Source organism: Salvelinus alpinus, chromosome 4, assembly GCF_045679555.1.
Source record: "Salvelinus alpinus chromosome 4, SLU_Salpinus.1, whole genome shotgun sequence".
Taxonomy (NCBI): Eukaryota; Metazoa; Chordata; class Actinopteri; order Salmoniformes; family Salmonidae; genus Salvelinus; species Salvelinus alpinus.
In genome coordinates, this window is record NC_092089.1 from 3,131,585 (window position 1) to 3,147,743 (window position 16,159).

Sequence of the window (16,159 nt, forward strand, 5' to 3'; positions counted from 1 at the left end):
TGACAAGTTGCGTCCTTCTGACCTGACCTGTCGCTAATTAATGAGTGACGTTAATCAGTAACATTAATCAGTGTAATTCGAACGCGATGTGTCACTGAGACATTGCATAAACGCATATAGGCCTATAAACTACACCTAAGAGCCTCATTGCACATGCACACATGCACTCACACACACACACACACACACACACACCTATCCCTGAGAACAGAGTATATTTGTGGGCAGCATAAGTGGCCAGATAATATGTGATCCTCTAGCGCCCCCTGTAAGTAAACCAATGTACATTTACATTTGAGTAATTAGCAGACGCTCTTATCCAGAGTGAGTTACAGCAGTAATTAGGGTTAAGTGCCTTGCTCAAGGACACATCAACATATTTTACACCTAGTCGATTACTGGCCTAATGCGCTTAACCGCTTGGCTACCTGTCGCCATGTACTGTGTTTAAACAGGGACCGTTTTCAACCATGGGGTTATTGTAGGATTTAATAACAGCAAGTAGACAGAGGACGGATATGAACTTTCTAGTCACAATATATATTACAGCCATATACAAACTCCTTACATTTCATCATATAAAACAATGGGCAGACTAGGTATTAAAGAAACATTAAGCATATTTCTACAAAATTAAATAAATGACCTCTGTATTGATCTCTCTCTCCCTCTTCATACCCTGGGTTGACCCTATATACAGACAGGCCCTCTCCTCAATGTTTACTGGTCTCTTCAGTGCTTTGTTATCGTATGACTGGTGCAATACATATCATCCCTCTCACTTGAGGTAGAAGTTGACCCGAACCACATATCCAGAATCAGATTGGCAACCCTCACTTCAACCTCGTACAATGCTTCAGTGCCTTGTTATAAGCATATCGAGGGTACATATCAATGTTCATTCCTGTCACTGTGGTTTGTGAGGACGGTGTAGTACCACATCCACAGGCCCAGGGGGCAGTGTTCTGATCATGGTCCAGGCCTCCAGCCTCCTCAGGCCCACCAAGCTCACACCCTCGATCTCCAACACCTCGTCCCCTGGAGACACCTGGTTCACTGGACCACCTGAAAGAGAAGAGGGGCTTATTGTTAGCGGATGTTTACCTTGATATCTTTATCAGACACCTCATAACCAATGGTCTGAGCTTGGAGTTTGACACGTGTTTCGGCTGACTAAAGAGACATTCATTTGAATGACCTCAATAGAAAGGCCATCTCCTCTACCATGTGGTGATATACAGTAAGTGTATTTGATTTATTTGGCCATTTAAAAACACAATATGTGTGGACACAATGCATTATTGCAGTTTTTAACTCATCGAGAATGACAAAAAACTTTTCACTTATTTCCATTATGGTCCTCTTGAAAATACATGAAAACAGAATATATTCACAAGATGATAACATGACAACAGAATATATTCACAAGATGATAACATGACAACAGAATATATTCACAAGATGATAACATGACAACAGAATATATTCACAAGATGATAACATGACAACAGAATACTTAATTTTTTCAAAAGGGAGGAAACAGTAATAGGAATAAAATAGATGATCAAGTAACGTTCACTAATACTACTATATTTTGTAGGTAGGTTGACCTCTCACCCAGGAAGAGTTTCTGTACGGTGAGGGGTTTGTCTCCCAGGCTGGAACCCACTCCTCCCTCCAGACTGAAGCCCAGGTCTCTGCTGCGCTTCTCCAGCCTCACACACATCCTCTGACCTGACACACAGGACACACACACACGGTCAAAATGACTCCCACACACACATTTGCCTACGTTCTCTGTCAAAACAACATGTTCAGGATGATAAGAGAGAAGCTGTGGAAAAACAACAGGTTCAGGGTGAGAAGAGAGAAGCTGTGGAAAAACAACAGGTTCAGGGTGAGAAGAGAGAAGCTGTGGAAAAACAACAGGTTCAGGGTGAGAAGAGAGAAGCTGTGGAAAAACAACAGGTTCAGGGTGAGAAGAGAGAAGCTGTGGAAAAACAACAGGTTCAGGGTGAGAAGAGAGAAGCTGTGGAAAAACAACAGGTTCAGGGTGAGAAGAGAGAAGCTGTGGAAAAACAACAGGTTCAGGGTGAGAAGAGAGAAGCTGTGGAAAAACAACAGGTTCAGGGTGAGAAGAGAGAAGCTGTGGAAAAACAACAGGTTCAGGGTGAGAAGAGAGAAGCTGTGGAAAAACAACAGGTTCAGGGTGAGAAGAGAGAAGCTGTGGAAAAACAACAGGTTCAGGGTGAGAAGAGAGAAGCTGTGGAAAAACAACAGGTTCAGGGTGAGAAGAGAGAAGCTGTGGAAAAACAACAGGTTCAGGGTGAGAAGAGAGAAGCTGTGGAAAAACAACAGGTTCAGGGTGAGAAGAGAGAAGCTGTGGAAAAACAACAGGTTCAGGGTGAGAAGAGAGAAGCTGTGGAAAAACAACAGGTTCAGGGTGAGAAGAGAGAAGCTGTGGAAAAACAACAGGTTCAGGGTGAGAAGAGAGAAGCTGTGGAAAAACAACAGGTTCAGGGTGAGAAGAGAGAAGCTGTGGAAAAACAACAGGTTCAGGGTGAGAAGAGAGAAGCTGTGGAAAAACAACAGGTTCAGGGTGAGAAGAGAGAAGCTGTGGAAAAACAACAGGTTCAGGGTGAGAAGAGAGAAGCTGTGGAAAAACAACAGGTTCAGGGTGAGAAGAGAGAAGCTGTGGAAAAACAACAGGTACAGGGTGAGAAGAGAGAAGCTGTGGAAAAACAACAGGTTCAGGGTGAGAAGAGAGAAGCTGTGGAAAAACAACAGGTTCAGGGTGAGAAGAGAGAAGCTGTGGAAAAACAACAGGTTCAGGGTGAGAAGAGAGAAGCTGTGGAAAAACAACAGGTTCAGGGTGAGAAGAGAGAAGCTGTGGAAAAACAACAGGTTCAGGGTGAGAAGAGAGAAGCTGAAATGACTTTGGAACATTGATCAATGTTGTTCTGCTTTAGATAACTTTTACCACAGTTCTAAAAAGTGCTACTGCAATGCTCCAACCAGCTGATCTATCTCACCAGTGTTAGCAGGCTCTGTCTGTGTCCCTCCTCGACTGTCAGTCACTGTTCCTCCCTTACGGGGGTCTGTTACCCCCCCTCTCCTCAAAACAACCACGCCCATCCCCTGAGTCCGTGCCCTCCTTAGTGTCCTCAGCACCTCCCAGTGGGAGGAGCCACACAGCGCTGTGCCGTTGATTGACAGGACCTTGTCTCCCTCCTGGATGGATCCCTCCTTAGCAGCCACCCCTGCCGGGAACACCTTATGGACCTGGAAGACAAACACCAGAGGTCAGAGTAGACCACGAAGTGAAAAAACATGATGCCTAGGCTTTAGATCAGTGGGCTAATGTGGTCTTGAATTGTGTGGGTGACCTGAGTTGCTCACAGAAACATGGAAGCATTGGTACTAGTTGTGTAGTACTCACAATGACAGGTTTGTTCTGGTCCACTCCTCCTGCCATGGTGAAGCCCAGTCCCACACCAACATCCTTATGGAGAACCACCACCTGGACATCCTCATAGTTCTATAGAGCGGGGAGAGATAGCGAGGGGGATAGAACAGCAACAGCACAAGATGGCAGTTGAGCATTGACAAATACTGATGCTATTATTAATGCTAATTAGAATGGAATAACACTAATGTAATGTTTTAGCTGGTTGTTTAGTCTGGTATAGTGAAGATAGTTGTAGTACCTGCAGCGTTGTGTCCCCCAGGCCCTTTACGTCGTCCAGCAGGCGGTTCAGCTCATCACTGCCCAGGACAGACACACAGGACAGTGCCGACACGTCAGACGACAGGCTGGCTGACCGGCTGGCTGACCGGCTGGCTGACCGGCTGGCTGACCGGCTGGATGGCCACTCCTCACTGTCAGAGGAAGACTGGGGATCATAGTCCACCTCTCCGAAGTTACACAGCTCTGCCAGACTGAGGGAGAGAGACATAGTGGGGGAATAAACTCAAAGATAAAATTGAATGATTAGATAAAAACAAGTAACAGGTAGCCTGACAATAATCACACCTTTCTAGCTGTTAATTGACTTTTAAACATGGTGCTTGTTGTGTTAGCGTAGTATTTTCATCATCAGTTGAAAATAGAAGTGACCCACCTGAGAGAGAAGCTCCTACGATGTGATTGGCTCATGGCGCTGGTGACGGTCACCGAAGATTCAGCAGAGTCTGAGTCGTAGGTGGAGTCCTCGTCCTTCTCTGTACCTTCATCATCAGTATCCTCATCACTCCATCCCCCCTCCTCTGAGTTCCATCGAGCCAGGGTGGGGAGGAGGGGTAGGCTGCTGGGGGAGGAGGAGGTGAGGGGAAGGGACAGGGAATCCCTCCCCAGGCCAGAGTGTGAGACTGGGATAGCAGGGTCAGTAGTGACCCTACCCTGGGCTGTGTGTGTGGAGACTGGAGGGTTCTTCAGGGCAGTCAGGCCTGAATCTACACCCTGTTGGTGTTTAGGCTGCAGGGAAGTAGTGGGGAGGTGTGGGGAGGTGGGAGGTGTGTTCTGGGGGTGGAAGGGGGAGTTCTGGGGGGTGTTGGTGGGTGTCTTGTCGTCATCGCTCACTGGAGATGGCAGGTTAGGTGAGTCTCTACTGTGAGGCCTCCTAGACTGGTCAGGGCCACCTGGAACGTCAGTGGAGTTGTTCATAGAGTTAGACAGCTGGGAGGATGAAGTGTCCTTGGCAGTGACTGTAGTAGTCTTTGTGTTGGTGCCTCTCCTACTCCAGTCCTGGGGTGTGACTGTGTGATTGGGGAGGTCTGGCTCATCAATGGAAAAGTCTCTCAGAGTGTCTCTGGTGGTTTTGCCATTCAGAGGGATGTCTAGTTTACCCTTGAGGTTGGAAAACGTACCAGAGCCAACAGCCTTCTCCCCCACTCTTCCTGTCTCCCCCACTCCTCCTGTCTCACCCACTCCCCGTACTAAACCTCTATAACCCACTCTGCCTATCTCCCCCACTCCCCCTCTCTCTCCTACTCCCCCTCTATAACACACTCCCCCTCTCTCCCCTACTCCCCCTCTATAACCCACTCCCCCTCTCTCCCCTACTCCCCCTCTATAACCCACTCCCCCTCTCTCCCCTACTCCCCCTCTATAACCCACTCCCCCTCTCTCCCCTACTCCCCCTCTCTCCCCTACTCCCCTTCTCTCCCTGCTCCCCAGCCTCACCTCATCCACTGACATAGACCTCACCGCCCACCCTCTATCAGTCTTCCTCTCTTCTCGCACTACCTCACCTCCTCTCCCTCCACCAAGTGCTTTATCTGGCACACTCTTCCTTACCCCTTCTCCTCGTCCTCTCACCCCATCCATAATTACAATCCCTCCCTCTCCTCTCCCTCTCTCCCATACTCCCCCCACCCCACCTACCTGTCTATCCAACCCACTCTTCCTGACTCCCTCTCCAGACTCACTGAGCTGCTCCGGGACAGAGAAAGCCCGTCTGGGCTTCAGGTAGTTGGGCACTGGGACCTGAGATGTCTGTGTCAGAGCTTCAAACTGGTGGATCTTGTTCCTCACACTGGCTGCAGAGGGCACTACCAGTTTCCCAGGTAACTTGGTATTTTCAGTGTTCTGTAATGTTATCCTCTGTGGGGTGTTGGCTTCAAACACATCTTCTGACAGGCTCTGTTCCCTGGCCACGCCTCTACCAGGGGTCTTGCTCCTGTCATAGGTGTCAGTTTTCCCATTAAGCTGATTGGTCAGGAGGGGGTTTGACCCTATGGTGACCCCTACTCCGGACGTTGTGATAGGCGGAGAGTCCCTGGTGGGTGTCACTGATAGTCTGTGCTGGGGGAGAGAGACTTCAGCGTTATCTCTCCCTCCCTTCTCCACCTCCTTTTTCTTGTGCCTTTTTCCTTCGACATCAGTCCATTTCTCTTTTTCCTGAGCCATGCTCCCCACCCTTATTCTCTCCTTTTCGCTGTCTTCACTACTTCCACTCTTTCTGCCCACAGTGTTTGTCACCTCCTTAATCCCTCTCTCCTGTTTGTCTCCTAATGGAGGGGATAGTGAGGGGTCCCTAATGCACACTGATGACCCCTCCACTAACGGTGTGTGTGAGGGTTTGTATGAGAGTGTGGGTGTGGTCCACCCTGACACTGGAGACACTGAGGGGCTCAAACCAGACACCTTGACTGCACTACTCTGATGTCTCTGTGGTGTGTGTGTAGTGTGTGTGGTGTTCTGTTCTACCAGGGGTGTGTGTGTGGTGTTCTGTTCTACCAGGGGTGTGTGTGTGGTGTTCTGTTCTACCAGGGGTGTGTGTGTGGTGTTCTGTTCTACCAGGGGCGTGTGTGTGGTGTTCTGTTCTACCAGGGGGGTGTGTGTGGTGTTCTGTTCTACCAGGGGTGTGTGTGTGGTGTTCTGTTCTACCAGGGGTGTGTGTGTGGTGTTCTGTTCTACCAGGGGTGTGTGTGTGGTGTTCTGTTCTACCAGGGGTGTGTGTGTGGTGTTCTGTTCTACCAGGGGTGTGTGTGTGGTGTTCTGTTCTACCAGGGGTGTGTGTGAGAGCAGGCCGTTCCTCTCCCCCCTGGATAAACCACTGAGGGGGGAGGGAAAGGTGGAGGAAAAGGGGGAGGAGAGGGGGGAGACAAAGACAGAGTCTGTGGTGGACTTCCTCCGATTGGCTGCTGTATCCCCCCCATCCCTCTCCAATAGAGACCAGTCTCCTACCGGTGCTGAGAGACGCTTGGTTCTGGTTGAGTCCTTCACATCCTCATCTCTGTTAGTAGCTTTATCAGGTCCAGTAGTCCCATAGAGCTTCTGTATCCGGTCCCAGATACTCTGACCCCTGGAGGATCCAAGAGATCCACGGGCTGATTTTCTGGTTCCAGACCCAGGACCTGGACTAGACCTCAGCCTGGTGGGGAGGGACTGGCCCCCACTGGCCCTCTCCAGAGATAGAGCCACATACCCTAGACCCACAGGGGACACCCCTTCACCAAGGGAACACTCTGACCCCCCAACGGGGCTCATCACTTCCCCTGGTCCAACTGAGTTAAAGGCCTTCACCCTGGACAACACATTGCTCTCTCCTGCCCCCCTACTCTCCAAACTCTGTGCTCGTTGAAGTGTGGACCCCCCTAGGTTCCCAGAACACCTCAGCAGCCCCGTCCTGAGCCCCTCGCCAGGGCTAGCCCCCCTTCCTCTCCAGTCTAAACTCTTACTCCTTTTGGGCAGGTTTATCCTTCTCCACTCTGTCCTGCCCTGGTCTCCAGCCAACTTCCCTGCACTGCCACAGTTTCCTCCCCTGTCACTGCCATCCTCTGGGATCACGTCCCTCACACCACCACTCTGTCTCAACTGTCCGGTGGCCATTGTGGAGCCTGTTGTGTATTTCCCCTCACTGGGGAATGGGGCCAGTGCGAGTTGAATTATTCCAAATGTAGTATGTAGTAAAAGGTGACAGTTTAAGAATCCCAGTAATCCTTTTTGCAGTTTAACCACTGGTCAAAATCATCACAGAAGCCTTCGACAGCAGCACAGGCCTGGTAGGAAAGGTGTTTGTCTGCCCCAGCAGAAACGTCAGAGTGGTTGAACTGCAATCTGCTCATGTTTGGGGCTCCAGATATCAACAGACACTCACTTGTATATCCACAGGTTTGAGATTCCATCCATGAAGATTCTCTGCATTTCTGTCTCCCACACACTCAGAGATGATTGTTAGTTCTCCTTCCCTCTCTGTCCATTCCTCTCTGTGTCTCTGTGGTGTCGGCTCCAGTAGTCAAACAGAGGTCCTCAGCAGTGAAGTTTTCCTGGGTGAGCGGTCACACATAAGCCTCAGAACACTGCAAACATAAAGAAATATATCATATGTCAAATGTTATGTTATACTTACATATGAAAAACATTGCATATTTTTACTGAGAAAATTCCATCTTTGAAATGAAATGGTTAGGAATGCTGAGGTAACGGTATTCTGGACACTATGGTCAAATGTAATGATACAGTACAGCTAGTAGCACACAGTAGCCAGATTACAGTCATCAGAGAGAGAGAGAGAGAGAGAGAGAGAGAGGAATGGAGATGACAGAGACAGAAAGAGACAAAGAGAGACAGAAAAGAGAAAGACTGAAAAGGAGATGACAGAAAGAGACAGAGACAGAGAGATAGAAAGAAGAAAAAAATACAGAAAAGGAGAGATATGTAAAGAAATGAAAGTGTCAACAACAAAAAACGAATGAAAAAAAGAATTAAGTTGAAAAAAAAGAACATTCCAAACTCTATAGTAAGTCTCCATCCAACCACCATCTCAGTGAAGTGAGGTTACCTCATCAGTGAAACTCTGCTGCCTTCCATACATTCCCCTCATACTGACTCAATGAGTCCATTCACATAGAGGTCTCCCTCTGCACACACACACACTCACCACCTAAACACGTCACTTAAATGGGTATGTCCTAACAGCTGTTTACACTAGAAACATGTCCTAGGTCGACTGGACTGGCGACAACCTAAAATCAAACTGGAAAAACCAATCAGACAACAATCCACTCTGACACTAGGAAACAATGTATTACACAGATACAGCCTAATCTCTCTCTTTCCTTCCTTCTTTCTCACTCTCTTTCTCTCTGTCTCTCTGTCTCTCTGTCTCTCTGTCTCTCTGTCTCTCTGTCTCTCTCGCACACACACACGCATATGCATGCACTCTCTCGTCAAATGAAACAATCAAAACACAGACAGAGATTCAAAGTGCTCCACAAAGGGCTCAGTCAAACAGAGTTGAATGTGATCAGATAAGATTGTAACAGAAGCGGAACTGAGTGAAACTGCTTTCCATGCAGTTTGAATGGGCACTGCTTTCTGATGGAGCTACTGATATCTACACTGTCACTATCGTAGGGTACTGTTGACCTGCTGTTAGAACAATAGCATGGTGATGGACTTCTTGTCACGCCCTGACCTTAGAGAGCCTTTTTATTTCTCTATTTGGTTAGGTCAGGTTGTGATTTGGGTGGGCATTCTATGTTTTCTATTTCTTTGTTTTTGGCCGAGTGTGGTTCCCAATCAGAGGCAGCTGTCTATCGTTGTCTCTGATTGGGAATCATACTTAGGCAGCCTTTTCCCCACCTATGTTGTGGGTAATTAATATTTTCTGTGTGTGTTTGTGTGCGCCACGGTTGCGTCACGTTCGGTCTCTGTTTACCTGTTTTTTGTGAAGGTTTGACTTTATTAAAGATGTGGAATTACAAGCTGCACCTTGGTTCATCTATGACAGGGAGTTTGAAGACAGTGAACGTGACATTTCCATACAAAGCCACTCAGTATATGTTGGCCCATGTGGGAATCAGACCCTCAACTCTGGTGTTGCAATCAGCATGTTCCAACCTACTGAACCACCAGTTTATTTACTCATCTATTTACCGTCTGTACAAGATACTCTACTCAGTACAAGATCCAATCAAACTTTATTTGTCACATGCGCCAAATACAACAAGTGTAGACCTTACTGTGAAATGCTTACTTACAAGCCCTAACCAACAGTGCAGTTCAAGAAGAGTTAAGAAAATATTTACCAAATAAACTAAAGTTTAAAAAAATTATAATAACGAGGCTATATACAGGGGGTACCGATACCGAGTCAGTGTACAGGGGTACAGATTAGAGGTAATTTGTACATGTAGGTAGGGGAGAAGTGACTATGCATAGATAATAAACAGCGAGTAACAGCAGTGTACAAAACAAATGGGGGGGGGGGGGGGGGGGTCAATGTAATAGTCCGGTGGCCATTTGATTAGTTGTTCAGCAGTCTTATGGCTTGGGGGTAGAAGCTGTTAAGGAGCCTTTTGGTCCTAGACTTGGCACTCCGGTACCGCTTGCCGTGCAATAGTAGAGAAAACAGTCTATGACTTGGGTGACTGGAGTCTCTGACAATTTTATGGGCTTTCCTCTGACACTGCCTATTATATAGGTCCTGGATTGCAGGAAGCTTGGCCCCAGTTATGTACTGGGCCGTACGCACTAACCTCTGTAGCGTCTTGCGGTCAGATGCCGAGCAGTTGCCATACTAGGCAGTGATACAACCGGTCAGGATGCTCTCGATGGTGCAGCTGTAGAACGTTTTGAGGATCTGGGGACCCATGACAAATCTTTTCAGTCTCCTGAGGGGGAAATGGTTTTGCCGTGCCCTCTTCACAACTGTCTTGGTGTGTTTTGACCATGATAGATCGTTGGTTATGTGGACACCAAGGAACTTGAAACTCTCGACCTGCTCCACTACAGCCCCGTTGATGTTAATGGGGGCCTGTTCAGCCAACCTTTTCCTGTAGTCCACGATCAGCTCCTTAGTCTTGCTCACAATGAGGGAGAGGTTGTTGACCTGGCACCACACTGCCAGTTCTCTGACCTCCTCCCTATAGGCTGTCTCATTATTGTCGGTGATCAGGCCTACCACTGTTGTGTCGTCAGCAAACTTGATGGTGTTGGAGTCGTGTTTGGCCACGCAGTCGTGGGTGAACAGGGAGTACAGGAGGGGACTAAGTACACACCCCTGAGGGTCCCCAGTGTTGAGAATCAGCATGACAGACGTGTTGATGCCTACCCTTACCACCTGGAGGCGGCCCGTCAGGAAGTCCAGGATCCAGTTACAGAGGGAGGTGTTATGTCCCAGGGTCCTTAGCTTAGTGATGAGCTTTGAGGGCACTATGGTGGTGAACGCTGAGCTGTAGTCAATGAACAGCATTCTCACATAGGTGTTAATTTTGTCCAGGTGGGAAAGGGCAGTGTGGAGTGTGATTGAGATTGCGTCATCTGTGGATCTGTTGGGGCGGTATGCGAATTGGAGTAGGTCTAGGGTTTCCAGGAGGATGCTGTTGACGTGAGTCAAGATCATTCTTTCAAAGCACTTCATGGTTACCGATGTGAGTGCTACGAGGCGGTAATCATTTATGCAGGTTACCTTCGCTTCCTTGGGCACAGGGACTATGTTGACCTGTTTAAGGTCTTGCTCACAATGGCTACCGAGAGCATTATCACACAGTCATCTAGAACAGCTGGTGCTCTCGTACATGCTTCAGTGTTGCTTGCCTCGAAGCGAGCATAAAAGGTATTTAGCTCGTCTGGTAGGCTCGCATCACTGGACAGCTCGCGTCTGGGTTTCCCTTTGTAGTCCGTAATAGTTTTCAAGCGCTGCCACATCCGACGAGCATCATATCCGGTGTAGTAGGACTCTAAATCCTGCATTGACGCTTTGCTTGTTTGATGGTTCGTCTGAGGGCATAGCCGGATTTCTTATAGGCATCCGGATTAGTGTCCCGCTCCTTGAAAGCGGCACCTTTAGCTCAATGCGGATGTTGCCTGTAATCCATGTTTGGATATGTACGTACGGTCAATGTGGGGACGACGTCGTCGATGCACTTATTGATGAAGCCGATGACTGAGGTGGTATACTCCTCAATGCCATTGGATGAATCCCGGAACATATTCCAGTATGTGCTAGCAAAACAGTCCTGTAGCGTAGCGTAGCATCCGCGTCATCTGACCACTTTCGTATTGAGTGAGTCACTGGTACTTCCTGCTTTAGTTTTTGCTTGTAAGCAGGAATCAGGAGGATAGAATTATGGACATATTTGCCAAATGGAGGGTGAGGGAGAGCTTTGTAGCATCTCTATGTGTGGAGTAAAGGTGGTCTAGAGGTTTTTTCCTCTGGTTGCACATGTGACATGCTGGTAAAAATGTGGTCAAACTGATTTAAGTTTGCATGCATTAAAGTTCCCGGCCACTAGGAGCGCCGCTTCTGGGTGAGCATTTTCTTGTTTGCTTATGGCCTTATAGTGTTGGTTGAGTGCGGTCTTAGTGCCAGCATCGGTCTGTGGTGGTAAATAGACGGCTACGAATAATATAGATGAGAACTCTCTTGGTAAATAGTGTGGTCTACAGCTTATCATAGGTACTCTACCTCAGGCGAGCAATACCTCAAGACTTCTTTAATATTAGACATCGCGCACCAGCTGTTATTGACAAAAAGACACACACCCCCACCCCTCGTCTTACCAGACATAGCTTCTCTGTTCTGCCGGTGCATTGAAAATCCCTCCAGCTCTATATTATCTGTGTCGTCGTTCACCCACAACTCTGTGAAACACAAGATATTACAGTTCTTAATGTCCCGTTGGTAGGATAATCGTAATTGTAGGTCATCAATTTTATTTTCCAATGATTGCATGTTAGCAAGTAGCACTGATGGCAGTGAAAGTTTACTCGCTCGCCTACGGATTCTCAAAAGGCAGCCTGATCTGCGTCCTCTTACGTCTTTTCTTCATGCAAATGACGGGAATCTGGGCATGTTAGAACAACATACTCTCCTGTCTGTACAACATACTCTCCTGTCAGTACAACATACTCTCCTGTCTGTACAACATACTCTCCTGTCAGTACAACATACTCTCCTGCCAGTACAACATACTCTCCTGTCTGTACAGCATACTCTCCTGTTAGAACAACATACTCTCCTGTCTGTACAGCATACTCTCCTGTCTGTACAGCATACTCTCCTGTCTGTACAACATACTCTCCTGTCTGTACAACATACTCTCCTGCCAGTACAACATACTCTCCTGTCAGTACAACATACTCTCCTGTCAGTACAACATACTCTCCTGTCAGTACAACATACTCTCCTGTCTGTACAAGACACCCTACTCTCAGCACAAGACACCCTACTCTCAGCACAAGACACCCTACTCTCAGCACAAGACACCCTACTCTCAGCACAAGACACACTACTCTCAGCACAAGACACCCTACTCTCAGCACAAGACACCCTACTCTCAGCACAAGACACCCTACTCTCAGCACAAGACACACTACTCTCAGCACAAGACACCCTACTCTCAGCACAAGACACCCTACTCTCAGCACAAGATACCCTACTCTCAGCACAAGACACCCTACTCTCAGCACAAGACACACTACTCTCAGCACAAGACACCCTACTCTCAGCACAAGACACACTACTCTCAGCACAAGACACACTACTCTCAGCACAAGACACCCTACTCTCAGCACAAGACACCCTACTCTCAGCACAAGACACACTACTCTCAGCACAAGACACCCTACTCTCAGCACAAGACACACTACTCTCAGCACAAGACACACTACTCTCAGCACAAGACACACTACTCTCAGCACAAGACACCCTACTCTCAGCACAAGATACCCTACTCTCAGCACAAGACACACTACTCTCAGCACAAGACACCCTACTCTCAGCACAAGATACCCTACTCTCAGCACAAGATACTCTGTCAGTAAAATATACTCTCCTGTCAGTACAAGGTACTCTACTGTCAGTACAAGTTACTCTACTGTCAGTACAAGTTACTCTCCTGTCAGTACAAGTTACTCTCCTGTCAGTACAAGGTACTCTACTGTCAGTACAAGGTACTCTACTGTCAGTACAAGGTACTCTACTGTCAGTACAAGTTACTCTACTGTCAGTACAAGATACTCTATTGTCAGTACACGTTACTCTACTGTCAGTACAGGTTACTCTACTGTCAGTACAAGGTACTCTACTGTCAGTACAAGGTACTCTACTGTCAGTACAAGTTACTCTACTGTCAGTACAAGGTACTCTACTGTCAGTACAATTTACTCTACTGTCAGTACAAGTTACTCTACTGTCAGTACAAGATACTCGACTGTCAGTACAAGTTACTCTACTGTCAGTACAAGTTACTCTATTGTCAGTACAAGTTACTCTACTGTCAGTACAAGTTACTCTACTGTCAGTACAAGATACTCTACTGTCAGTACAAGATACTCTACTGTCAGTACAAGATACTCTATTGTCAGTATAAGATACTATACTCAGTACACTCTTAGAAAAAGGGTTGCAAAAGGGTTCTTCATCTGTCCCCATAGGATTACACTTTTTTGTTCCAGGTAGACCGTTTTTGGTTCCAGGTATAAAACATTTTGGGTTCCATGTAGAACCCTCTGTAGAAAGGGTTACAGAGGGTTCTACATGGAACCCAAAAGTGTTCTACCTGGAACCAAAAGGGTTCTACCTGGAATCAAAAAAAGGTTATCCAAAGGGTTTTCCTATGTGTACAACCCTTTTTGGTTCTAGATAGCACCTTTTTTCCCTACAAGATATTCTACTAAGTGCAAGATACTTTACTCAATACAAGATACTTTACTCAGTACAAGATACTCTACTCAGTACAAGATACTCTACTCAATACAAGATACTCTACTCAGTACAAGATACTCTACTCAGTACAAGATACTCTACTCAGTACAAGATACTCTACTCAGTACAAGATACTCTACTCAGTACAAGATACTCTACTCAGTACAAGATACTCTACTCAGTACAAGATACTCTACTCAGTACAAGATACTCTACTCAGTACAAGATACTCTACTCAATACAAGATACTCTACTCAATACAAGATACTCTACTCAATACAAGATACTCTACTCATTACAAGATACTCTACTCAGTGCAAGATACTCTACTCAGTGCAAGATACTCTACTCAATACAAGATACTCTACTCAGTACAAGATACTTTACTCAGTACAAGATACCCTACTCAGTACAAGATAGTTTACTCACTATCTACTACAGTACTCACAACCAGTGAAAGTTAGAGTGAAGCATCCCTTCAGTTATGGGTTCTTGACTTGTTATCCAGTCATTCACCTACGGATTGACATATAACCTCCCACTGTCAACTATTTCATCTCTGGGGCGTTATGCAAAGCTAACTGTCTAATGGGTGCAGACTGCTGTCATATCAGTGAACAGAATAACTGTCACCCAACTGTCACCAACCCAGCCAAAAGTAAACAGCTGAAAACATCACAGTACAACTAATCAACATGATATATCATTATATCAGAAAGTTTGAAGATCCCAAAAATGAATGAATAACACCTATCAACAGGAAGACTTAATCCATGAGAGTGTATTAATTCCATATTTGGTGGTAATGTGTGTTTTTCTATGTGTACCAGCTCTTTTTTGACTCAGGTAAGTCCCAGTGTCAGTTTACAGAAACACCTGTTCACCCAGCTCACAAAGCCTCCCACCTGCGTATCCGTTGGCAACAACATGGCCCCATTCACTCTAAAGCCAAATTTAACAAAGACACAGAAACACACCTTACCTTCAGAGAAACTTAGGAGTCCAAGCTGATCCAATCAGAAGCTGTGTTTTGTGGTAGTAGTGGGAGAGAGTACTGTTACCATCATCCTCATCCTCCTCCCAGCTCCCTCTCTCTGTGTGTTCTCTGTCATCTTTGCATTATGTATCTATACAGTAACACAAACCTACCCCACTGGTTTACCCCCCCTCTCTCTCTCTCCTCCCCCTTCCATTGTTACTCCCTCCTTCCTCACAGGACGGCATTCCAGACTCGCTCAGTGTGTCACCTTCTGACCACGCACACACACACGCACTTATACTGTATGTACACATGCATATGTATCATCCCCTTCCACACACACATACAGTACAAACACATGCTGCCATTTTGTATTGATCAGTTAACCCTGAAGTCAGTCAGTAGATTTACAACTACACTACATGAGATGTGACGCTGTACAACACACACACACACACACACACACACACACACACACACACACACACACACACACACACACACACACACACACACACACACACACACACACACACACACACACACACACACACACACACACACACACACACACACACACACACACACACACACACCAACCAAACAGCCATATCAAAATCAATCTCTCGGTTCTGATGATGATGTGAAACTGAGAAGGAGAGAGAGAAAGAGAGAGGGAAAGGGAGAGAGCGAGAGAGAGCCTAATCCTTCTCAGCCCACCCTAGGTAACCTTTCCAGGTGAAACAACATTGGGATGTAGAACTCTAACTGTACAGAGTGAGAATGTTAGATTACATGAGCGGAGACCAAGCTGAGTCGGGTTACCTGTGTAATGGGGAATCAACAAAGGCTTGCATTAGGAGACCTCCACACAGCTCATATGAGCCTATACTTCCAACACTCCTTTTCCCCAGGGGAGTTCCTTTTTGGAGATGTCTAAAAGATAGGTAAGACAGAGAGAGTCTTGGGGCAATGTGAGGGTTGGCTAGTTCAGGGCTCTGACTGAGATAAATAACATCAACTT

General features: G+C 46.8%; 1 protein-coding gene across 1 annotated transcript; it reads right to left on the minus strand.

Moving 5' to 3' along the window:
• Nucleotides 1-471: 471 nt before the first annotated feature.
• LOC139572251 (uncharacterized) lies at nucleotides 472-15,274 on the minus strand. The gene is made up of 9 exons (XM_071394895.1): nucleotides 15,139-15,274; nucleotides 12,011-12,091; nucleotides 5,113-7,803; nucleotides 4,122-4,986; nucleotides 3,708-3,939; nucleotides 3,440-3,538; nucleotides 3,033-3,282; nucleotides 1,618-1,734; nucleotides 472-1,065 (listed from the first exon to the last, which is right to left on the minus strand). Exons 3-9 carry the CDS (start codon nucleotides 7,331-7,333, stop codon nucleotides 908-910), a joined length of 3,942 nt encoding a protein of 1,313 aa, XP_071250996.1. The 5' UTR covers nucleotides 7,334-7,803; nucleotides 12,011-12,091; nucleotides 15,139-15,274; the 3' UTR covers nucleotides 472-907.
• Between the last annotated feature and the right edge of the window lie 885 nt (nucleotides 15,275-16,159).